The sequence below is a fragment of the Glycine soja genome, chromosome 6 (assembly GCF_004193775.1).
Source record: "Glycine soja cultivar W05 chromosome 6, ASM419377v2, whole genome shotgun sequence".
In the NCBI taxonomy this organism is placed as follows: domain Eukaryota; kingdom Viridiplantae; phylum Streptophyta; class Magnoliopsida; order Fabales; family Fabaceae; genus Glycine; species Glycine soja.
In genome coordinates this window covers 2,344,757-2,370,136 of record NC_041007.1, presented here as the reverse complement: position 1 = coordinate 2,370,136, position 25,380 = coordinate 2,344,757, and the positions used below count along the sequence as shown (strand labels likewise).

Below are 25,380 nucleotides of genomic sequence, written 5' to 3'. Positions count from 1 at the left end.
TCAATTAAATAGATGATATTTTATCATAATTTTTAATGCATCATTAATGTAATTAATTTTTAATAAAACTTTTTGTTATTGACTCCTTAACTACGTACTACCTAAGATACTGAGTAGCAAAACCTATGTTTAAATTCATAAAAAAATTCTATATTTAAATTGCAACAAATTGTTCACTAAATAGACAAGATTTGTCCCCACATCATTTTTGTTTTCTAAAGTATAAATAATTGCCACCTCTTGATGCTTTATGTTTTTCAAGTAACCATTTGCTCATATGATTTATATATATTGTCTACATTTTTTGGAATATGTTATCTTTAGGTTTGTTTGAAAAAAATTCCAGAGTCACAACTGTTCATGACACTTAAAAAGACATTAGCACGGTGCTAGAAGTGTGTTGATCGTAAATACATTGACGAGTTTCCTTTATATGATTTTAGCATATCTAAGGTGGTCCACGAAAGCAGTTGCTCGCTACCAAATCTTCATATATAGCACCAAACAGTCGTTTCAATTGTATTTTTCTATTAACATGGTTGCTATTTGTTAATCATTTCTGTCTATTTTGGACAATCAATTATTTGTGTAGTCTTTATACCAAAGAAGCACTCATAGTCAAATGTTTGAATTCAAGTTTGGAAAGTCTTACAAACCTTTCTCTTGCTGTATTTCTTACTATTAACTATTGAATTCAGTATTGAAGGAAGCTCTGACTGTGATAGAGATAAAAATGGGAACTTGGAAATTTGAAGGAAACAAGTTAAAAAAAAAAACATAACAGACTAAGCAAAACATTCACTTCCGATTTTCGAATAACTTAAAATTCAACCATTTTAAAGGATTAGATTTTCGACTTCCTCTTCTGATGTATAATTGAAACTTTTGCTTAATCATATTTCTAATACAAGTGTGAAGTGAAATTTTACATCGATTAGAAGAGATTAAACACCATAACATCAGGTATAAGGGATTAAACATCATATAAGTTAAGGAGAAGATCCATGAACATGAACCTTAAGAATTTGAATTAGAGTGTGATCTCAGATCTAAATTTGAAAAGCATCTTAATAATTTGACAGCCCAAATTCGATAGAAGTTCAAGCTTGGGGCTATTGCAAGCTTTAGCTTGGCTAAGAGATCTCAACGTTATTTTCCAGCTTGGCTGCAAACCTGTTGTTGATGCCATTGTTGTAACTTCTGTTGGTCTATTTGAATTTCATGTAACCTCTCCTTTTAAATTTTAACAAATTAAAAGTGAATTTTGTAAAAAAAAAGAAAAGTAAATCACGCCGCTCATTCATTAGCAAGAGTGTCGTGATTATATGCTAACAGCTACGTTTTGAATGAATAATTATTTATATCTATTCTCTTGTTATCACTAAAATGACAAACTTTTTTTTTTGAAAAAAAAAGAAAAAGAAAACTTGTGTGGTATCTTTTGAGATAGATATACCTATAAGAAAAAGAAACGGTTGGCGTATAAATGAAAAGATCTAATTGTACAACAGCAAAAGATTTCTCAAGCAAATAATACATCTAGCATCATCTATTCCTAAATTACTGCTAAGCTTGTGATGTTTATCTAAAGGATTTTTTTTATACTGTTCTAGAGGATTAATTACATGTCTCAATTCTTTTAACAGAGTGTGTGCATTTTTTGTAAATTTTTTGGTACCAGAATTTGATTTCTTTCCTTAAATTTTCATAATAGTCTTGCATAAGTTCATTTATTTGACTTGAATATAATGTTATTTTTTATTCGTAAAAATCAAAAGAAAAATATTGAAGAATTTATAATAATTCATATATTATATTAAATCAATTGAATTAGACTATCTCAATCCTTCAATATAATATTATATGATATCTTTCTTTTATAAAATAGTAAAACTTGAATGTTATTACAATTCTAATACCAATTATAACAAAATACAATAAATAAGAATAATGATTAAAAGTCTATTATATAATTTAATTTTAATTATTTAAAATAATTCAATTTTTAATTATAAAAACATTATAAATAAATTTGATTAACTTCGTTAAAAAATATTGAAAATATTCCGAATTTTAATTATAAAATATAGTAAACATACACAAATTTGTAGATAATTAGTTATATTTAAACTTAAACTTATTTAATTGAAAAAAACTTTATCTATTGTGAATAATTTATACATACGCCGATTAAATTTTATTATGGCCCTAGTTAGAAAGGCATTCAATATTTGAAAAGGAAAAAAAACTAGGAGCACCATTCAATTATAAGTAAGTTAATTAATTAATAACGAACAAGTTTTGTATGAGCATGATAACTATAGGCACCATATGCCTATAAAAAATAACCTATAGACACCATATTTGTAATAGAATAGCTTTTGTTTTAATGACTACTCAAATTTTATATTGGATAAATAGTCATTTTTATTTTTAAATGTGTAATTCGCTGATAAATACATTCCTAAAAAAAGAAAATATAAAATTTAATTCCTAAAAGTGTAAAAAGTACGATAAATATATCTGACAGTTAACTTTCATCCGTCACCGTTAATAAAATAGCCTATGTGATAGAGAGACGAATTTATCACTGAAATATATAATTGTCAACGTGACCATCTCTAATTGCCAACATAAAGACATATTTGTCATATAATATTTTCTTGACTTGTTGTCTTTTCACTCTGCTGACAAATGCGTCCCTAAAAGATAAAAATATAAAATTTAGTCCTTAAAAGTGTAAAAAGTGCGACACAAATATATCCGGACGTTAACTTCTGTCTGTCATCGTTAATAAAATAATCAAGATCCGAAGAAGTAAAATATGAGATATATTTATCTGTTATTTTATAGTAGATTGTGATTAATTATTATAATTTGAAAAAATTTGTAATGATTGATATATTGTTACAATATTTATTTTGGTAAACTGATACAATGTTTATTTTGGATAATTTCTATTCTGATAGATAAATTATGGTTGATAATCAATATTATCGTTATTATTATGTTTGTTTTAAATTATGTTTGTAAATATATTTTATTGTAATGTTATGTTTGTAACGATAAAAAATAGCAAAACTTTACACTATAATTATATTTTACCTTTAAATGAAATGAAATTTCGGGTCTAACAAATTAGTCTCATAGAAACTAACTAATATTTATGTTCAATAAAAAATTATTGACATTTTCGTCCAATAATAATAACTTATTGACATTTTGGTCCAATGGAACGTGCTGACATTTATGTCCAAAAGAAGTTACTGACATTTTTCTCCAATAAAACGTATTTACATTTTTGTTTAACAAAAAATTACTCACATTTAGGTCCAAAAATAGTATCTTATTAACATTTGGATCCAATCTAGTCAGTACAATCACGTTAACAATCATTTCAGTAATAAATTTGTTCCTCTGTGTCACGTAGGCTATTTTATTAACGATGATGAATGAAAGTTAACGGTCAGATATATTTGTTGTACTTTTTACACCTTCGGAAACTAAATTTTGTTATTTTCATTTTTCAAGGATGTTTTTATCAACAAATTACACATTTAGAAAAAAAAAATGACTATTTATCCTTTTTATATTTAACTAAGAGGAAATTAATCGAAATAGGCAACATTGTCGTTTGCTTTGTGATCATAAGTGCAGCGTTCGTCTATAAATGGTTCTACTCCTTTGGATTGCTCTGGCAACGGGCTGACAGATCGACGGAGACTCCTTGTTTAATTTTTCATCAACACCTCAACTTGAAGGAAAAAAGTAATAAAGAAAGAAAAATGGCCAAAACAGAAAAGAAGGAAAAAAAAAAGTAGTCTCGAAAGCTTGGATAAAGATGGATTGTATTTTTTAATTTTTAATTCAATTACACTACTTTAGGATTAGAAAAAGAAATTTAGACCCAAATCACCACTAATACCTTAACTTTTGTGCGAGATAGGTATTATAATAGATATGCGAGTTAAATATGTGCGAAATAGGTTTATAATAGTAATTGCAATATCATATCTTACGTTTGTCACATGGTTTTGTTTTTGGCATCCTTCTTAGATATCAAACGTAAAGGATAACCACTCTTAATTTTTGTAAAAAGTGCCCGATTCTGAATACTTGAGTCAGAATCAATCACCTTCCACCTGAATATATGCATTACAACCATTTAATTACTTTCGTACGCGTAAAATCAGTATTTTACCAAAATAAAATTAATTAATGTGTCTGATCAATGATAGAAAGTAAAATACTCACTTGTAATTGGTGATGAAACGGTGGAGAAACACCAACATCATAGCTTTAGCCATGTTCTTCCCGAGACACGTCCTTCCTCCCATCCCAAAAGCTAAGAAGCTGTATAGTTTTGATTCTACCTGTAATTTATTCCAACATTTTTATCATGTGATTTGTGAATGTTAAAATCCCATAATTAAATTTTCGTTTTCTTGTCTAATTATAATGTTACAAGATGTATCATTTGGGGTTAAAGAAAGGGGAGAAAAATGAAAAGAGAGTAATTAAAGGGTCCAAATTAAACGATAGACTCACAGGAAATCTTGAAGGATTGAACACATCAGGATCATTCTGCAAAGTTGGATCATGGTGTATCGATCTAGCATCGATGTTAATGTTCCACCCTTTCTTGATCTTAAATCCTATATCAGTTATTATATCATGAATTATTTTTCCTTTCAATTTATACAAACTACATAGGCATGCAACCATGCATAGGAAATTTATGTATAGGAACCTTCAATCTCACATGATGAAAAGTTTTTAATAAAAAGTTAAAAAGTCTTTCAAGAATATAGAAAAACATTTCAAAAGTTTTTCCACATGATGAGATCACTAATATATAGGGCGTCACTAATGCATAGATATGACACGACAGTCACGACTCTTCTAAGGTTATTAATTATAGAAAAGAAAACTATTAAACAAATTATGGTTATTAGTACGTGTGTATATATATATATATATATAAGATAACTAATAATTAATCAATATTATATATATACACGTATACGATGAATCATGAATATGTTAAATATTAATTTTATAATAAATAGTAGAAATGCATATTTTTCTTCTATATCACTCCTAATAATATACTTAATTCATATTCAATTTCTAAAAATTCACCACCAAGACAATGAATTATTTGATGTGTGGTTGTTTAACTTAATAATATGTTTCTTTTTAAGTCCTAGATACGTTAAATAGTTGAAAAAAGTCATCTATAAAAATTCCAGAAAGTACGTTCATCTAATTAATTCATATATGTATACCTTGAGCGTTTCATCTTGTATGACGACAACAGATCCACATGTCCAAGTAGGTGTAGCTTCAAGAACGAGTGAATCAAAGAGTTGAACGAAGGAAGACAAAGAATCTGTTGAGAAGAAACTGAAGAGATGGCTGCGAATAAGTTTATGATGCTGCTGTGCCGCACAGAGCAAGCTATCGGCTCCAACCAGCTCCGCGATTGATTTTATGTACCTCTTTGAGAATTTCCCTCCCTCGTTCTCCTTGTTTACAATCACTTTTGCAGACTCCGTGCTCGATATAAAAACGTGCGTTTCCCCAAACAACTTCGTCTTGAAGCATTTTTCATACCTGCACACACTCTTCCATTCCTTTATTGTATTGTATGTTAATTATACTTAAAGAAGAGTTTAATTTTAATTAATTAGAAATTATTTTATGCATAATTTTTAAAATAGTTAGTATCAAAATTAATATTATGATGCATATACCGAGAATTTGTGATTAGAGAACGTGTAAAAAATGTTTTTTTGTCAATATATCTTAATTAAACTAAACAGAATAAATAGCAAGAGTACATTAAAATCTTTAAAAAGCAATATATATAAAAAGAAAAAGTGCATGCCTGCATGATATTAGATATATATAGCTCATCTAGTTCAGTAAACGTAAACTCATTCATTGTTCGATCTCCACTTAATTTGAATACCATTGTTTTTTCTTTCACTTTCAACATTATGATAAGGCCACATTATGATAATCACATCATCATTTCTAGAGTTTAATAAGCATGTACTAAGAAATCATCTGATATTATTTATTCTAACTTGTAAGTAGACTCTGTAGCCAGTTACAACTTCATATAAATCATAAGTGTAGTAGTATAACTTTCTTTACTTTATTATTGCGTGTTTAACAAGAACCAAGACGTTGTCTTGTGGTTTGAACAATAGGCATTAGGTGCAGGCACATATGAAGGACAAAATCAAGAAGAGATCAGTGAGACAAAAAGAGAGGATGGTTTAATTTGCTTAATTAGCTAGCATGGGATTCATTTGTTACCGGAGGCGGCGAGCATGGACAAATTCATAGACTCCTTTGCTGCTGTTGATGGCAGCCATGAACTGAAGTGTCTCTCCTACGAAGGGCAATCCTCGATTTTCTTAACTTGTCTAATCATGCTACTTTAATAATCAGATATATATCCCGCCGCCAATCACTAGTGCTCCTCATATACAATGTTAACGATATAGTGTCAAATTAACTTGGTCATTAGTGATGCCATAGTTGACGGGCTAGCAACTTTATTTTTATTCTTGGCGGACACCATCATCGATCTTGGTCTTATTTATAAAATTATATATATTTAAGTTAACGGCCGGTGTTGTTCATGCTTTGCCAATTGCCACGATCTTTGTCCTCTGTTCTGATGGAAGTACTCATGGCTTTAGTTGAGTTGAGATGTTACCCCACAGGCCACGGTTCATTTTGGTTGTTGGTGGGCGCCATGGTTCAAACAAAACACAATCACCACCACTAACGAGTGACGTCCAAACTAAATTAAGAGCACACAGAAATTAAGCCAAGGCAGCAGGAACAACAAAGGTGTACGTTCTGCTTCTGCAGTTTCTTCAAATGTTATTTAGACATGACATAACAAACCTTGAATCAAAGATAGACAGCAAACCTTAGCAGCTAGAAATTAAAATAGTGTAAACAAATTAGATAGAACAAGAATATTTTTGTACTGCACAAATGAGTTTCCACTATCTAGGATAGACTCAACCACAATGTTACCTAGTAAAAAAGATTGATTCATATAATAATTGGTTATTTTATTGTTTACCATTTCCTTTAACTAAGGGAAAATTATATAGATTGTTGTTTCTTTTAATTTCACGTGATTAATAAAGAATATAGAAATTTTTAGTTCAAATAATTTCAACAAATTGAAAATTTGGTAAGAAAAAGTGTTAAAAACTTCAAATTAAGCTACACCATTTCCAATATATATTTATAAAAGATAAATGATTTTCTTTCTACACCGCGAAGTTTTCTTTTACACCCAATAATATAAGTGAACTGACAAAATTGTCCTTCACTTAAAATTGAAAACACCATCTCTTATACTCGTGCTCTTGCTCCTTGCGCCACGATCTCCCCTCCTTCATTCTCCGTTCATCTTCATCATTGTTGTTGGTGGTGTCTTCTCCTGCTTTTGTCATCGCCATGAGTACTTATCTCCCCATTTAAGTTTTTCTGCGTTGCAACAAGGAATCCGTATGATCATACCAAACAAATTAACTCGCAAACACTAAAAAAAACTTACTTCCGCTGTCATTGCACCGCGACACTCATTACGACAATAACCACATACTACGAACGACCACCGCAACCTCGATCAAACCAGTCACAACAACAAGCAGGACCTCAATGAGAAAGAAAACAAAATGGTGAATGAAGAAAAAGATAAAACCAACAACGAAAAAAAAGAACTTAACAGAAGTAGTGTTGGACATTTAATAAAATTGTTGGGTGTAAGAGGAAATCTACACCTAAGAAAATCCCAAAAGATAATGAAACTGTTGGAAAACGACAAGGCCCAACATTCACCCAAAAAAATATACAACAAGGTCCAACAAACCCAAGCAGGTGTAGAAAAAAATATCTTATAAAAATTATTAAATGAATATACATAAACTGCTAAGCAAAATCAAAATTGGAGTTTGAGTCACGACACAACAGATGAAGGATCTGAGCCGCAATTACTGGAACTGGACACAGTAGTATTTTTTCAGTGCATTTTAGCTGTTAGGTATTTGAATTTTGTTATATGTTGATTTTGAGTGTCTTGTTAGTGTTCGATGAAATGCTTCACCATTTACCATTTGTTTTTTCAGGCAAAAAAGTTGTCGAATGGAGATGATTTTAAGGGAGAAGGACGCAAATGAGTGGGTTTACCGAGGCGAAGGAGCTGCCAATCTTGTTCTCGCATACACCGGATCATCTCCTACGTTTGTACGTTCCTCAATTCTTTGTTTTAAATTTTCAATCGAATTGAATCATAATGGAAGCTTGATCAGTGGTAATGGTAATGGTGCAGATTGGGAAAGTGATGCGCATTCGTAAGTGTCCAAGGAATGGCGCAGAGGGTATGTGTATGAGGAGCCCCTCTGCTTTGACTGCGCTCGAACGCCTCCTCTGGAAAGACGTTGATGAACTCATTTCATCTTCGGACAATGAAATTGCATGCCAATTATTTGCCCACCACGTTATGAAGCCATTGCTTGGTCCCAAATATGTTGATGCTGGGGTATGTCTCTATTTTAACTGATTTTGATCATCATTGTTAATGTCTCTATGTTATCTGATTTTGTTATTGATAAATGTGTACTTAGTGGTTTTTTTTAGTTCGTGAGTTAATCAATTGTCCATGCACTAACCTTTGTGAGATTGATGATTAGTGATTATGATATGACTCCATTTATCCTTTGATACTTTGTTTAGATGCTTGTTGAGGTGCCAAGGGAATTTCTCGAATTGGTTGAAAAGAATGTTATTCGTCAACGTCCTGCTTGGAGAGTTGATAATGCTCGGGTCGACATGCATCGTGGTTCTGTGCTTCTCATGTCTGATCATTCAGTCTTCACTCATGGTATTGAAATGCCTTTGAGGGCTTTCTTCTACTGATTGCTTCCCTGTTTTTAGTCTTTCACATCTAAATCTAGTATCTAAATATTAGCATCGCTGGAGCAATTGAACCCTTTTATTATTCAGTTCAAATAATAATTATGAATCTCTTACCTCTCATGCATGTAAAGTTGTGGACCTTATGTTTCTTTCAGTTAACATTTTATATTACCATGCTGAGAAATCATCTATCTGTAGAAGTGGGAATCAGTTAGTTAGTATTTAATCTTACCTACTACTGGCTACGGTGCATGATTGGAATATTTTACCTCTGTTGCGTAAGAATCCAAACCGGCACCATATGTAGTTGCAATGCAAAGTGGGAGAGAAGGTAGGGAGGCAATATTACTTTAGGGTGGGATAGGAACCTGACATGCTACTAATCATTTAAATATTCTATAGTGTTGCTTAATATTACTTACATCCAACAAGAAAACCTATTTTCTACCCCTACTTAGTAAACACACGCTTTAAGTTTTCTGACTTCATGACACATCTGCAAAACATTTCAAAGTTCTGTTTCAAGCTCCCCTGTTTCATTTCAGGTAATCTAGGATCTAGCCCCTGCATATCTGTTGAGATAAAGGTATGCTCTCCATAATGTCATACATTATTATTCTTTGGTACATGTCCCACCCCTCTACCATTAGACAACAACTTAGTTTAAACTTCAAATTTTTAAATCAGTTATCAAATTTGCTCTCCTTTACTCTCTCTTTTGCTTGTTAACATTTTAAGTGGTGTTCTGAACGAGTAGCCCAAATGTGGATTTATTCCTCTTTCAAGATTCATATCTGAAGGAACTGCTATCAAAAGGAGGATAACTCGCTTTCAAATGCACCAAGCTCTGAAATTGCATCAAGGAGAGGTACCCCATACACAAATTTTTGCCTTTGATGGTGGTTCAGCTGCTGCGAAGTGCATACATCTTCCTGTGGTCATATCATGTAGTCTCAAAGTCATAATTTAATCCGTTGTTCTGTTGATGGATGTTATTACAATACCACTTAAATATACACTTTCTTTTTTAACCTTTAAATTTGAGACAGATTTATCCAATATATTTGCAGATATCATTGCTAAGTAAATACAATCCACTTGATCTGTTCTCTGGATCAAAGGAAAGAATTTATAAAGCTATCAAGGATCTCTTCACTACACCTCAAAACAATTTTCGTGTATTTATGAATGGCTCTCTCATATTTGGTGGTCTGGGAGGTGGTGCAGAAGATACAAACTTTGGTATTGCTAAAGCATTTGAAAATGCACTTAAGTCTGTCATTCAAGCTGATAATGGTCTGTGTACAGAGAACTTGCTTACTCTTGTTGCTGAGGCTGTAAAAAAATCGGGAGTCCTTGATCGGCTCCTGGATGTTCAGAAGCTTGATAATGTTGACATAGAAGGAGCCATCCATGCTTATTATGACATTACCCGTCAACAGTGCATAATATGTAGAGAATTGAGTGAAGAGCAACTGAAAAGATATACCTCTTTGCATTCAGCTTCGTTGGATGAAAGCTTGAGAATTGTAAAGGACTACTTAATAGCAGCAACTGCAAAAGACTGCAGTTTTATGATATGTTTTAGACAAAGGAAAGCAGGGGATTCTGGATCTGGATCTATTTGCAGTAACATATATCTTGAGTCAACTAAGCAAACCTTTGACTTCAAGGTAGGCAGCCCTTCTCATTTTTTATTTTTCTTTATTTATTTATTTTGATAAGGTAGACAGTGCATTGCATGATTCATTTGGTTCAGCTTCTGCTGGTAGGTTCAGGACCTCACTTGAGAATGATGTTGATTTTCAAAAGCTTAGGTGCTGTTAAAAAGCTACTGCAAAAGGTCATTCAGGAATGTTAGATAAAAGTAATGTAAAATCTTCAACGAATTTCACTTCAATAAAAACAGAAGAGTTTTTTGTGCATTAAGAGAAGAAAGAGTTTAAATACAGTGGAATGTTGACTCATTCTAGAATGGATCAATGGTGAATAACAAAGTGGCATGTCATTAAATAAATAAATAATACATTAGGGACTAAACAATAAATATTCTAATTTAAAAAAATTAAATAAAAAAACTAAAAAAAAAGTCTGAATTTTGGGTTTTTCTTTTTTCTTACTTGGGCTTCTCACTCTTATACCTTCCTCCTCATATTCTACCAAAGAAAGGATGCCATTGAAAGAAAAGCAGCAAATTGAAAGATTTTATTTTCAATTGTTGCCAACAGAAACTCAAGCATCATAGCGAGAATTCAAACAAAAAGAAGTAGATTCACAGCAGGAGTGAAATGTGTAACTTGGCCTGTTATGTTGGAGCATTGATATTGAGTTTCACCAAAAGCATCCTTATATAGCATATTGTTACTATGATGATTACAATTCACTCAAGGATATAGATAAACTCCTATGAAATGCAGAATTAGTAAGCAGACTTTGGGCTATAAGTTGTACCTTGTCATCATATATCCTTTTATGCTATATGTGGCCGTTGAAAAATTGGGAGAATTAGAGTGAGATGACAGTGGAACAATTTAAAGAGAGGTGTAAGGGAAACAGAGAAAAAAATTGGGTTTGTTTGATTTTTGTTTTTTTATTTAATTGTTACTAATTTAATCTTTTCTTTAAATTAATATATTTATTGTTTAATCCTTAATATATATTTATTTATTTTATTAAATTTATTATGTGCCACTTCGTCATTCATTTCTGGTTTGCTCTGGAATGAGTGGACATATGATACCTTAATTTTTATGAAACAAGTTTGAATTACTGCCTCCCTTGCCTTTTTTTAATGATTCTGTTCTCTTTATCTTTATAAAACAGAATAACTATAATGCTTGTTACATTTATATCTTATTTTAAATGCAATTTTATCTATATTAGGTGTATTTCATTGACTTGGATTTGAAGCGAATGAGTAAAATGGAAGAATATTATGAATTAGATAAGAAGATAGTGAGCTGCTATGAAGAAATGATCAAAATGGACCAAGGAATAAATTCACAAACTTGCAAGCCTCTTAAACTGCGTACTGAGTTTTAGCAGGATTTGTTACAGTTACAGATGACACTTGAGGAAGATTGCATTGGTAAGTATGAGCAATTTGATCAATATTTTTCTATCCTTCAGAAGATTTTCCATATCCAAATCTTAAGTTGGAAGCTTATATTAATTGTGCTTCATATAACCTATTCAATGTGGTTCTACTTTCAATTTCTTTAAGCTTTTGTATGCTATTACATATGATAAACCCCCACTCCTTTATTTTCTAAAATGTCTATATGTGTGTGGCCTACTGCACACACACAGGTACTGGATAATACCACTGAATTTATAAATGCATTTGGTCCATTTAGATCATGACTGTTATGATCTGTACCTAACAATAGGAAACATAAGGAACTCCCCACCCCCCAAAAAAAATGCTATTGGTGAAAGTGATATATTTGTTACTATAATGCTGTCCACCCCAAGCACACATTGCACATTTATTGATAGAACTGAAATTGGATTTGTCTTTGCTGTTTAAATGTGAATGCACCACTAATGCTGGAATAAAACATTTGTTAGTTGTAACAGAACATGTGCTTGATTTTTACCTTCTTCTCTTGAAAGATATAGGGGTCACCAAGCTGGACTCTGTTTTGGAAAATTTAATTGGTAAACGATTTAACCTGCTAATTATTTAAACTTAATTATCTTACAGTAACACTCAGAATATCTGTTTTAGCTTTGCAAACTTAATGGTCATAGTTATCTGCTACTTCGCAGTGTAATGCTGCAAACAGTACTCAGAATTTGGCAAAACAAAGCCTATTTTAGAGACCGTGACTTCAGCACAGATCTGGTTTTTCCTTTGGTCAGTCTAGTTTTGCCATGGCTTGACTGATGATCTGTGTGTACCATACATTGAGCTCATGAGCTATTTCAAGGTTTTTCCCCTCTCTCTGTCTCCAAGGCTCACACTTTTTATTTGTTTTTTGTCTTAAGTTTGAGTAGTAGTACAAAGGGACATGTGAAGGTTGGATTCACAGAAGTGGTCATGCTTTCACTAGTATGCTGGTACGTTCCAATCAAAGCTGATCCTGATGATCTAACAATTTCATAACCAATTTTGACTAGGATAATCTTTTTTTTCAAGACTTAATTTTCTTTACAAAATACAACTTTGTGGAGCACTCCTTATGAAATATTGCTATATCATAAACCATGAATAGAACCTTTTGTTTCTTGATATTGGAAATTGATTAAGGAAAATGCTAGAGCTCATAAATAGATTTAGCATACTTGCTTCCAGACTGAGCTGGCTTGCCAGCTTGCTATTGAGCACCTCACCCCCTCCTAAATGTATGCATTTTGTTTTGGGCTGAGTAAATGGTATGTGTTTTGGTAAACCTTTTTGTTGAATAGCATGGGTCTGATTAGCATATGTACAGGTTGAGATTTCTTCTCTCCGTTTTGTCATTTGTGAACTATTGAGAATTTGTTTACTGAACCCAAGAATCTGGGTTGAGCTGAATAATTGTGTAATATTAGCCGGAGCTTGTTTTTGTGAATATTTAGTTTCTGCTTTTGTTTGCTTGGGAGGGCATAGGTGCGGACATTATCTGATTTGCATTTATTACTTGTTATCTAGTTCCCTAGTAGCATTAGCAATTTAGCACTGCCACTCCATTTAGTTTTCAGCCAAATATCTACAGTGGAACACGGTGAAGTCGGTGAACAAGACATCTAAACACAGATAGGCAATAGATGAAATCTTAGACAATAATTTATCTTAGCAAATGCTGTTTAATGTTCTTATTATGGATGGATTGTAACCTACTTTCATATTATAACACGGTGAAGTCGGTTTGTTCATTTTGGTTTAGACTTTCTCTGCTTTTGGTTGAACAGTACTAACATATCTGATAGGCTTATGTATTGCAGAAAACTCTATAGTGTCAGTAAAACTGCTCCGTTCAAGGTGCAGTCAAAAGCAACTTGTAAAGGCATTAATTCCATTGACCTCAAACGGGTCCAAGATCATGGTAACAGTGACTAGCGAAGCCAATGCAGTGAGGATCATCAAGGAAAAAAAATCAGCAGGAATTGAGTAGAGGTGCTGCCGGGGAAAAGATGATGGAAAGGTGCTTTCGTGTTACAGATGCAATGTATGGTATGTGATTGCTGAAGATGGTCATAGACTTATAGTTACTGTCCCATTATGTAATTAACACTCTAATCGATGTGCTTGTTGTACCATTATCAATCATTTTGCCAAGCAAAATAATGTCTATGTTAATTGGTAGTATTTTTTTATATTCTAACGTGATTTCATAAATATTTTAATTAGAATACACTAACAGTATACTGGTTTTTCCTGTTGTCTTCTAATTATAGATTGTCATATAATTGAAAGTTATTGACTTAAGTAATGCCTTTAGAAGTAATATGTAGAATAATTTTTAATTGGTTGATAGAGTTATGAAAATGTATCAAAATTGAACTTTCAGGAATTCATTGCCGTCAATACTACGAGTTTTTTTAAAAAGAAAATTACATTTGCTAAATAAGAGGATCTGGATAGAGTTGCAGTGTCTGGTGATCTTTTTGATTTCTCTGTTTCATCTTTCATCTACTACACGAAGAGGCTCTAGTGCTGGTCCGCAGGAATTTAGAATTTAGGGTGCAGTTTGGTCGAAGAGAAGTTTTTTTATGTTCGAAAATTATGATTCCTGATAAATGGGAATTATGTTTTCTAAGAATGAATAAAATTTATTTGATTGATTATTAAAAATCTTTAGATAAGTTTCTCGAGAATTAAAAAGTTATGTATATTTTATCGATTATTTATTTTAATTAGTTATCACATTATATAATTTAATAAATATAACATATTTTAAATGCAATAACAGAAGAAATAAATTTCACAAAATAAGATTCTCACTTTCTTTATAGGAATTTTTTTATAAGAAACTGATTAAAAAAAATATTTTTGAGAAATATCTTTTTCCCGTAATATTTTGTTGTTTAAATATATAACAAACAGAAAAACTAAAATTTTCAACCTATAATTCCTGAGAAACCAAAACTTTTCTCCTACAAAACATACCCTAAATGTTATTTATCATCAACTTAAGGCTGCTCAATTATATACGAGAAGATCTAGATATTTTATGAAGTTCTTTTTGTCTTTGCATTTCATTGAATTTAAATAGTTAATTTTCATTATATATCTTTAAGAAAAAATGCCAATAAGGAGGTTATTCGAAATGAAAAATCTTAAGGCACTAAGGTAGCAAAATCAAAATGTAAATTCTAAACATCAAAGTAGAATTAATTGTAATTAGATAATGAAAATTATATAAATATGAAATAATTTGTATGTAAGTGTTTGGGTGTAACATTATTCATTTCGAATACCCAAACAAAACAGTGTTCAAATGAAGAAGCCTCTAGTTCCCTTCTCAAGTATGTTATTGAAATCACCATACTTGGAAAATAGAGACTCAGTACCCAATGTTAACCGTAATTTTATACATTATTACACGTCAATTGTTTCTCCTCGTATTATACATGTTGAAAGAGAGAGAAGTATGATACCACCGAACAGCTCGACCATGTGCAGTATTCTCTTCACCAGCAACCCTTTCTCTGCTTTACAAACAGATTGAACAAACTTTTAAGAATTCCCATGCACCATGCACGACGTTAAGGTAACTAGAACCTACTTTTTCTTTTTCTCTTTTACATTATGTGTATGTGTGTTGGTGTGTGACGTAAACACCATGCAAATATCATTGACTTGCCTTGAATTTGTCTCTTTCCTGACTGTCTATATATGCCATAAGCTCTTCTTGTCTTATCAAAGCTTCGTACAAAGCCTGTTTATGAAGTTGAACACAGTAATCTTTAAATATACACCAAAAGTTATTGAGCAATGCACATTAATAATAAGCATACAACAGAGTCCATACCTTCTTTGTAGCTATCAACTCTGCTTCCAATGCATCGACACGATAAACAGCAGCATTAAGTAGCTCCTCTTTCTCATGTGGCATCACACTAGGCTTTGACTGTAGCATATCAACTTTCTCTTCAAGCTCACCAAGGCGTTTTAAGGTAGATGAGGGAAGGTTTGCCTTTGTGAATCCGCCGGGAGAATATGAAGGAGGACGAGATTCCCCCTTGGATATTGAGTCAACAGTCATGTTAAGTATATTTCTGGCAGAATTAGATTCTGAGTACCGCATTCCCTTAGTGACACGAAATGTTATTGATCGAGCAAAAGTATATAGGGCCAAAATGAAGCCCGCTGTAACAGTCAGATTTTTCACATTTTCAGTACTCAATAGAAAAAAATAAATTCAGCAATCAATTCTAAGTAACATTAACTATCTTAATTCAATGTATACATTTATTTGTCTTTGCATCATAAAGAAAATTTTATTTCACATGCAAGTGTTCAAGTAGTTTGATGTATTTTTCTTGGGGATGGGTAAGTAGAAGTACAGATTCAACGAACTCAAAGCTGTGAAGAAAAAAAAATATTAAGCACAAGGGGTAATGATTGAATTGAAATTGTAAGTTTTTCATTCCTTTAGATTTTTTTGTTATGTCAACGTAGAAATTAATTATGACAGACATTTTGATAATGTCATTGTTGATTAAGTTCACCAAGTTCTAAAAAACAAAAGAAGTGTCTACATCCAGCCCTGCAGTCTTAAATAACAGTAATATCTATTCTTAGCTAATAATTATAGCATGTCAAAACCAATAATTGTGCTCGTGCATAACCTGTTGAACAAAATAACTTTCGAGGTGTTGCTTGCTTTTCCTTTGATCCAACATTAATGGCTTTGTCAACCATGGGAACATACTCAACTAAACTTCCAGCATGACTAGTCTTGCCAACCATTCTTGCCTGGATAAACATTAAGGCAGTTACATTAAATTCATTGCAACATTTTTTTTATTGAAACTTCAGGATCAATATCATGGTCACTCACTTCTTCAAGGACAGGAGTTAACATAGAGCTTATACAATTCCCACATGCTTTGGGAGAAGCTATATCTTCAACTTCAGATCCTGATTCTCCTGTAGATGTATCGCTACCTCTAATCTGTTTTCTCAGAAACCCAAAATCCAAAGAAAGATAAGATTATTGTTATTACAATATCTGAAACTGAGAGTTCTCAACTTAATCATTTTGCAGGGTTCAAGATGGAAATGGAAACTGTACCATTGGATAAGATATCTTGTCACATTCAATCACCCTCCCCTCATCATTGGAAACTGTTACTATTTGCTTAGAACATCCTACTTCACCACTAAGAACCATCTGCATGCCCAAAATTGTTCTAGTTGAATCACAGACTCAGTAAGATGCAAAGTAGAACAGAAAGCCTGAGAGGACTAATTAAAACTTACTGAATAACACAGTCTGTATAAAAATTACATGATAAGTAGCAAACCTTTAAAATGTTTGGGTCTTGCCATGGCCCTTTATCAGACCTCATACAACCACCTTGATCTACACAAGTGCAACTACCAGCAAGAAATTCTGGCAGCTCACTGAGAACTTACGGTTAGTTAGAATTTTCAAATAACAAAACTAGTTGATTGAGAGAAAACTCCGTTAACAGAATTGAATGTAGTGTTACCTCTCATCTATAATCTCAAGTAATTTACTGTGGAACTTGTTTCCAAGAACCTAATGGAACAACATTCAAGTACATTAATCCTATACCTATAAATTATCTCCACACCAAAACTATAGAAGGTAATTACTTCAATGGAATCCTTTAAAACTATAGACACTAGCTCAAAAAATTATCACATACATGAATCTTTGAAGTAGTTTTGGGATCAAGAAATGTTTTCACCGTGTTCCAGAGCATCTTAAAACCAGGACCAGCATTAATGATAAACATTTGGCAGAGTGTCTGCACGGTATCATTTAGATATTAGAACTTAGAAGCACTACATGAACAATAAGAAAATTCTGAAGTCAGAAAAAAAGTGATGATTAAAACAATATACTTGTCAAGAAATAAGTTCTTTATGAAATTAATCATCAGAACTTTATTATATTTTATTAGGCTTTGAAGGATTGGATGAAAGGAGGGAGACTAAATTTTGAGGATAATTTGGAGGATGATAGATGGGTAAGAATTTTGGCAGTTTGAAAAAAGAAAGCACTAAATGCGTCGAGCAAATTCAGACATTCTTTCAAGAAAATACGCAGAAAGGGTGCTAGCCAGAGCAATTCCCTCTCCTTTGAGGATGTTCGAGATTTTTAAAACCAGGAGGACCAGCATTAATGATAAACATTTGGCAAGAGTGTCTGCACAGTATCATTTAGAGATTAGAACTTGGAAGCACTACATGAACAATAAGAAAATTCTGAAGTCATAAATAAAGTGAAGATTAAACCTACATACTTCAGGATAGTAATCACCATCAATCTTCTGCAGCCGGGTGATGAGTTCCCGTGCAGACTTTGTTAGGTTTTTGAAGCCCTAGAAAGCAAAAGACAGCATAATAATATAAACTCCATTCTTAACTTTTGATTAACTTTTAAGTTAAAATGGAAAACATTCATTGGCCATTTAGACATACAATAAAACTTACCACGCCTTGAACATCCAAAATGGTTGTACTTGAATCTATGTGTCTTTTAGCAGCTATTGAGCAAGCCGGAAACTTAACAGCAAATGTTTTCTCAAAACCCTGCACATGGTATCTCAAATACCTTTCCAAGGTAGTTACTTGCATAAGCCTATTGGGATCAACTTTCCCTAGCCTCTCAATATAAACAGGTCTTCCTTCCCTATCTACACCATGATAACCATGCGGGTAGTACTTCAGGACTTCATTCAACTCCTTGAATTCAAAATCCTATAGAGTAGAAACCACAGTGTAATATACATGAACCCCAAATTCCGAAAGAAAGAAAAAAATCAATGTTCAGATTATCAAATTAAACATATATTAATGTATAAGATGGATCACCTCCATAATTGTATCTGTACCATATTCTTTCCTCCATTGGATCATATTGGCCCACATGTGCTTTGCTTTCTCAATATCAAACTTCCTTGCTTTCAAGAATCTGCAAGAAATATGTTGAATTCAGTTTTAAACTATATCCATATGTGAATGTAACCACTAACTAGTAAGGAGGGTTTGTAACCTCAATAGCATATGATAGTCATCATGTATTGGAGGAAGCATGTTATCTAACACTAGTGCCTGTCGAAATGCATCCACTGCTTGAAGGTCTTTAACATCTCGCACATCCTCAATGGAGAGGGAATTGCTCCTGCTATCAATTTTTCTGCTTCTTTTCTTCTTAAAAGAATGTCTAAATTTGGTGGACGCGAATAATGCTTTCTTTTTCAGGCTACCAATTTTTGCCCATCTATCATCCTCAGAATTATTCTCAAAACTCAACTTCCTCTCTCGCCTTTCATCCATTCCTTCAAAGCCTAATCAATAGTAACAAAAGTTCTGAGGATTAATTTCATGAAGACTCAACTTCTTGACAAGTATCCAATCCATTGAATCACACTATGCTCAGCTAAATTAAACCTTAATATAAAAGAAATGGAATCTTGGTGCAAATTCTCAACCAAGAAACATTGAAATAACGATGAAAAAATCCTATAATGATACAATTTCTATCAAGAAAGAAAAAAGAAAAAGAAAAAGGAAGGTTACTAACAGAGATTGGTAGACATGTCAACGAAGATGGAAGTGGTAGTGAAACAGAAATAAATGGCAGAGATAAATTTGAATATTTATAACGTTTTGCTTTGGGGTGAATGACACGCAGGTTAAGGGTCAAATCCCTTTCAGGGTGTTGGTTAATAATAATGTAGCAGACACACGGAGCGTCGGCGGAAGAAAAAATTAATGCTAAGGTAAAAATTCAAAACACATTATATTCTCAAAAGACAAAGGAAAGTTAATGAGGAATAGATGCACGAATCTACTATATGATATGCTTCACCTCACTCACATATAAATTATCTGCATGAGCTTTTATTTCAGATGTTGCTACCTTCGCCTTGGTGGGCCCACCATTTATTAGTTGATGTAGGCCTTGGCGTCAATTTACCTCCCTCTTTAATTTCTTCATCCTCATTCGGTGTTTTGAATCATTTTTACTGAAGTGAAAAATAATGTATTTGTTGACATTTCTTTAAACAAATTATTCTATTCGAATTTCAGGGTGGGATAAATTATAAAACATTAAAATCAATCGATAAAAACAAATCTATTCGTGGCCGTGCGACGTGCGTGTTAGAGAAATGAATCCAATGAGTACAAAAATATGAACAATGATGAACATTAAAAAATTTATCCACGCGCGTGTGTGATTTGGAGGAAAATAAAATCTGAATTGATTGATTTTAATTAGTTTAGGTTTTAGATTTTTTTTCTAATCTGAACTAAATCAAATTGGATTGGTTCAGTTTAGTTAATTGAATATCTGATAAAAAATTGTTTAAAAAAAATATAAAATAATAATTTTATTCTAAAATTAACATATAATGCTGTGGCATACACCAAATTAATTAAATTTATTATGAGATCTAAAGATTAAAATTATCTTACCAATGCCAAACTCATAGAAGTTTGAACATCAACTACTATCATGAAGAAGTTACAAATGGAGGAGCCTATGTGAGTGTTCAAGTCTAACATCCTTTTAGGGTTACGTGAGAAAAAAATAAAAATGTCAAAGTAAGTTTCTATGAGTATATATAATGAATATAAAATAAAAAATTTATACAAAATGACATAAAAATATAAGTAATTTCACCATTTAAAAAATAATAAAAATTAATAATATATATCTATTTGATTTGATTGAATTCAATTCAAACTAACAAAACAAATCAAACCAATTTAATTAATTTAGATTAAATGTCGGATTTGTCAAGTTGATAAGGTCCGATAACCCCTCGTTCCAATCGTGGAAACTTTCATTCCCTTATCCGTGTGGGCCCTATACCGCTATAACGATTTCCCTTTATCCTCCTCCTGTGCAACATATTTTCATATAACATAATTTAGTGTAGGTTTGAATTAAATAATCAAACATTTTATCATAGAAAATAATTTCAAAATTTTACAAATATATCTGAACATTATAAAATTGAAAAATCACTTTCAAATCATAATTAAGGACTTTTTTTGTAATTTTTTTAATCTTGATGAAGTTAATGCTGTAGTGTTGATTGAAATTATTTATTTACCTATTAAAGGGGTTTTCGGAGTGCTCCAAATGCTACAAATTGAGGGGACTAGTCATTTTTCTTTTGTCTCAACTGTTATATATTCCTTCCGCTAGAGATGATCTTATTCAAGCAAAAATCACTTCTAACACACCAAACGTTCATTGGTCCAACCATAGGCATAGAGACACTGCACACCTTCGCAAGCACAACTGGCCCTTTTAGAGAACCCATTCTATCTATACAGCAGAAAGAAACCTACACCATTTATTTATTTATTTTTCAGAATTAGCGATTGTGTGAATGTTTGGATTGCAGAAAACGGATTAATTTAAAACAAAAAAAAAGTATGAAAATTGAAAAATCACGTTCTGAGTTCAGTTTCAATTTGGAGAAAGTGTTTATATTTTCATTGCTATTGGGACATATATAATAAAATCATGTGGAAATTAAAAAGGAAAATTATGAAAAGAAAGAAGGGAATTCAGTATTAACACCAAGTATGATGAACGAATAGATAAGATATTCTTGTTTGGCGAAAAAAAAATCTTTTAAGTCCATTGATCCACCATTCTACCGCGCGCATCAGCATCAAATACCAAAGTGAAATCACTCTTCTACCCCTATCAGTTTTTTCTAATCTGTTTTCGGAATTGGATATTTGAATTTATGTTGGGTGGGTTCTTTCTATGTCATTTCAGGTGCATTTAAGGTTTAAGGTAAGCATATGTGAATTCGAATCGACTTAAATTGATGAGAATAATTTGATTTAGGTTGTTTATGTATTTTGATCGAAATCAAATTGAATTAATTAAAATGGTTCATATACAAGATTGAGTCATATGTTTAGATTTATAAATCTAATTAAAATTGAATAAAATAGATCAAAATCGATCAAAATTTTTAAAATTATTTTATTTGACTTTAAATATTTCTAATATTTAGACTCCACATGTTAGGTCTACTAGTATCATAATTTTTTAATGTATTACTTTTAAGTACATTATTATTTGTTTTATCATTTTTTTCGTATTTTTTTTGTCATGTTTATAATATTAGTTAATCATATTTTATTCATTTATTATAGTAAACTTGGTTACAACAAATTTTATTGTAAAACATTAGTTTGTAGAAAATAATTGTGATTTAAATTATTATAGTAAATTTTGTTGAAGAATATTTTGTTTTAGTTTGTATTAGTCAATTTTAAAATATCATGTTGATGGTATTAAATGAATCAATTTTTCTACTTTCAGATATTTAATAATATTATATTAATTGTATTAGATATTTGAATGAATCATGATATAAAATAACAATTCTAAGAAAAAAAATCAAATTTTAATAAGTAATTTGTTGACCTAAACTAAATCAAACCATTTATGAATAGGTTGAATTAAGTTAAATTTCAAAATAAAATATAAAAATTAAACTTAACCAAAACAATTAAATTTAATTAAGTTAAGTCTTAAATTACTAAAATCAGTCCATACAGCCTGCAAAAATCCCTAAACCTTTTAAATTTATCATAAGAGTTTATATAAATTGGCTTAAATTTTTAATATCATAGGCCTTAAGAGTGCGATTAAATAATAAAAAGTATCAGAAAGTTTTATTATATCAATATTAAAAAAATTATTGCTTTAAAACAATTGCACTTTTAACTCATTAACGTATACCCCTAGCACATAGGATAGAAAAATTATCCGGATAAAATGCTAATCGTGATTGTCTTCTCCTTTACAAATGCATTCTTCTCGCGCGAAATTTAATTTTTCCACTTTACAACAGGCGACAAAATACAAGAAAAAACAACAGTTGCTGTAATTGACGAATACCAATTAATTTCATAATTTGTTTGAAATGTAAAGGAGATACCTATACATAAATGCTAAATGCTAATTTTACTAATCATAGGATAATCACAAAGCTAATATATTAGGAAAGGATATTTATGTCTTTTTGTGATATTCAGAACCTCAGCCAGACTGACAAGTATGACGTGGGGCCATTGAGGTACAACGTTGCCAGCACCCAACCAGATCGAGATCACTGCATGACTGCCACGTGCACAAACACATGTCCTACTACGATATATGGATTAGGTTTACCATATGCAGGCCATTTTGTAGTTGAAAGTTAAAAACCAATTCATAAAAGTTCAAATACAATAACAGGACATTAAAATAGGACTTTAATGCTCTCCACCGCATGTCATTTCATCGTAAATTATATTTTAAATCATTTTAAGATAATTATTTTAAAAATAAATAAATTTATCATTGATTGTGATTAAATAATTACATGAATTTTTTTATATATATTATTAGTGTACAACTATTTTTTTTCTTAAAATAAACCAATAAATTTTCTTTCATACATAACTAAAACACATTCTCATTGTGAATCTAACATAGACGCATATTGTAAATATGATTTCCTAGCGTATCTCATGTATACAAATAACATTAATATATCTTTGTTACATATAGTTTGGATACACAACAAAATTATTTCCGTATTTAGTGAAGATACATAACATATTCCTGATGTATATTCAAGCAAGATACACAACAAAATGTGTCTATATTATGTATAAATACAAAATAGAAATTATATATGAAACACACACGAAAATGTTACCTCACCTCTAACAAGAATGAAGATGTGAGTGAGTGAGTATGGCCGTATGGGTGAATAGGACGACGAAAACAGTGAGAAAATGAGATCCAAAAATCTTTAGGTCCAAACGAAGGAGAAGATGTAAGAGAGAACGGATGTACATCACGAGGAAGAAGGTAAAAGGGGAGGGAAAGGGGGTGAGAATATTTTTAAACGGGCTGGCATTGCATGATAAATTTGTAGGTGTGAAATCACCAAAACCAGGGTGAGAATAACAAAACTCTGCTGAATGTTGAAATGTGAGCCCAATTGAAAAGTTTGAATGGGCAACCCTGAAACCCTTATTGCAATAAATGCGTCAGGTTTTTGTTAAGAAGATGGGCCCACGTAACGATCCCTTCTTTGTTTCAAGAAGCTTACAAGAATCGTCCCCTCCAAAAAAAAAAGCTTACAAGACGTGAGACATATCAATCAGTCGTTTGTAACATTTGTGATGCCCGAAAAAAGACGTTTGTGATGTATGTTACATGTTAGATTAGATTTCAAAAGATTTGGATTCTTATTTTTTTTTATGATTGATAGAATATGGTCGCCTTGAAAAGAAAATAATGTATCCTTATTAAATATTTTTTAAGTTTTATAATCAATCAAGATAGATTCCTATTTGATAAAATCATATATTTTAGGCAATCATACATTACCTTATCACTTATTTGTCGTGAGTATTTTTTATTAGAAGTAATAAGTTTTTTTTTCAGGAAAGAAGTAAAAAGTTATAAATGCATCTACATTAAACATTTAATTATCATTTATCTTATTTTTTTGTTATTTTTCTGTTTCTATTATACCATATCACTTATCATATTTATATTTTTTTCTTCCTCCTCTTTTGCTTTATTTTTTTTATATAGTCTTCCTCCTTCTCTCTAATTAGCACTGGAATCTCCATTGATTATTTCTCTAATTATAACTCAACATATCATTTGTCAATTATAAGAATAAAATATATTCTTAATTTTTATAAATATTACCTTTTTCTTGGAAGGCATTTTTATAAATATTACTTACGTAGTTATAGTTGTTTTAGTCATTATAAATTTTAAAAAATTTAAAATGATTTCTTTCATTGATTGACGACGACATAACATGTATTTAGTCATGCTATTTTGAAACATATTAACGTAACATTATCACTAATCGGTGACAAATGTAATGTATTTAAAAAAAAAATGACAAATGTGAAATCCATGTGGGTGTCCTAATATTCCTCACGTAATTAGTTATTTTCATTATATCCGTTGTGAACATATTGCACTGGTCAATGACAAATCCCTGGAAGAATGATGATGAAAATCATGGTGGATATCGAGCAAATACGAGTCAAATGCTAGTTGAGAGTACTGCTTAAAAAGCAAATGAAGAAGCAGGGCGCAATGCTATGATAGAATATTATTTATTATTTTGAGTAAAATAAAATGATGTAGTTAGATATGGCTTGTTAATTTGTGTGCCCACCAAGAAAGTGAATGTGACACCTACAAACTATAATGGGTCCTATTATAACCATTTTGATGA

General features: G+C 31.4%; 3 protein-coding genes across 12 annotated transcripts; 1 reads left to right on the top strand and 2 right to left on the bottom strand.

Annotated features, from left to right (window-relative positions):
- Window positions 1–4,020: 4,020 nt before the first annotated feature.
- LOC114414097 (cytochrome P450 720B2-like) lies at window positions 4,021–7,496 on the bottom strand. Its single transcript, XM_028378449.1, has 8 exons — window positions 7,382–7,496; window positions 6,928–6,960; window positions 6,328–6,427; window positions 5,289–5,616; window positions 5,099–5,100; window positions 4,549–4,705; window positions 4,255–4,373; window positions 4,021–4,142 (listed from the first exon to the last, which is right to left on the bottom strand). The coding sequence occupies exons 1-8, from the start codon at window positions 7,494–7,496 to the stop codon at window positions 4,025–4,027; spliced, it is 972 nt and encodes a 323-aa protein (XP_028234250.1). The 3' UTR covers window positions 4,021–4,024.
- Window positions 7,497–7,956: 460 nt separating this feature from the next.
- LOC114414640 (inositol-pentakisphosphate 2-kinase-like) lies at window positions 7,957–14,318 on the top strand. Of its 10 annotated transcripts, none has more exons than XR_003667240.1 (11): window positions 7,957–8,080; window positions 8,166–8,283; window positions 8,369–8,578; window positions 8,773–8,920; window positions 9,501–9,541; window positions 9,713–9,823; window positions 10,026–10,628; window positions 11,839–12,043; window positions 12,535–12,615; window positions 12,727–13,017; window positions 13,870–14,318. XR_003667240.1 is itself a non-coding variant. In XM_028378977.1 (9 exons), the coding sequence occupies exons 2-8, from the start codon at window positions 8,182–8,184 to the stop codon at window positions 11,995–11,997; spliced, it is 1,374 nt and encodes a 457-aa protein (XP_028234778.1). In that variant the 5' UTR covers window positions 7,957–8,080; window positions 8,166–8,181; the 3' UTR covers window positions 11,998–12,043; window positions 13,885–14,318. The 10 variants fall into 10 exon arrangements, 2 of the variants coding, with proteins under 2 accessions (XP_028234778.1, XP_028234779.1); XR_003667239.1 differs by having other exon boundaries at window positions 12,526–12,615; XR_003667243.1 differs by lacking the exon at window positions 12,535–12,615 and having other exon boundaries at window positions 12,946–13,017; window positions 13,885–14,318.
- Window positions 14,319–15,268: 950 nt separating this feature from the next.
- Window positions 15,269–19,889, bottom strand: LOC114414639 (phosphatidylinositol/phosphatidylcholine transfer protein SFH6-like). The gene is made up of 14 exons (XM_028378976.1): window positions 19,665–19,889; window positions 19,134–19,428; window positions 18,953–19,052; window positions 18,572–18,838; window positions 18,382–18,459; window positions 17,782–17,883; window positions 17,602–17,651; window positions 17,413–17,512; window positions 17,181–17,279; window positions 16,947–17,060; window positions 16,735–16,861; window positions 15,915–16,252; window positions 15,747–15,821; window positions 15,269–15,591 (listed from the first exon to the last, which is right to left on the bottom strand). The coding sequence occupies exons 1-14, from the start codon at window positions 19,678–19,680 to the stop codon at window positions 15,574–15,576; spliced, it is 1,779 nt and encodes a 592-aa protein (XP_028234777.1). The 5' UTR covers window positions 19,681–19,889; the 3' UTR covers window positions 15,269–15,573.
- Window positions 19,890–25,380: the final 5,491 nt, after the last annotated feature.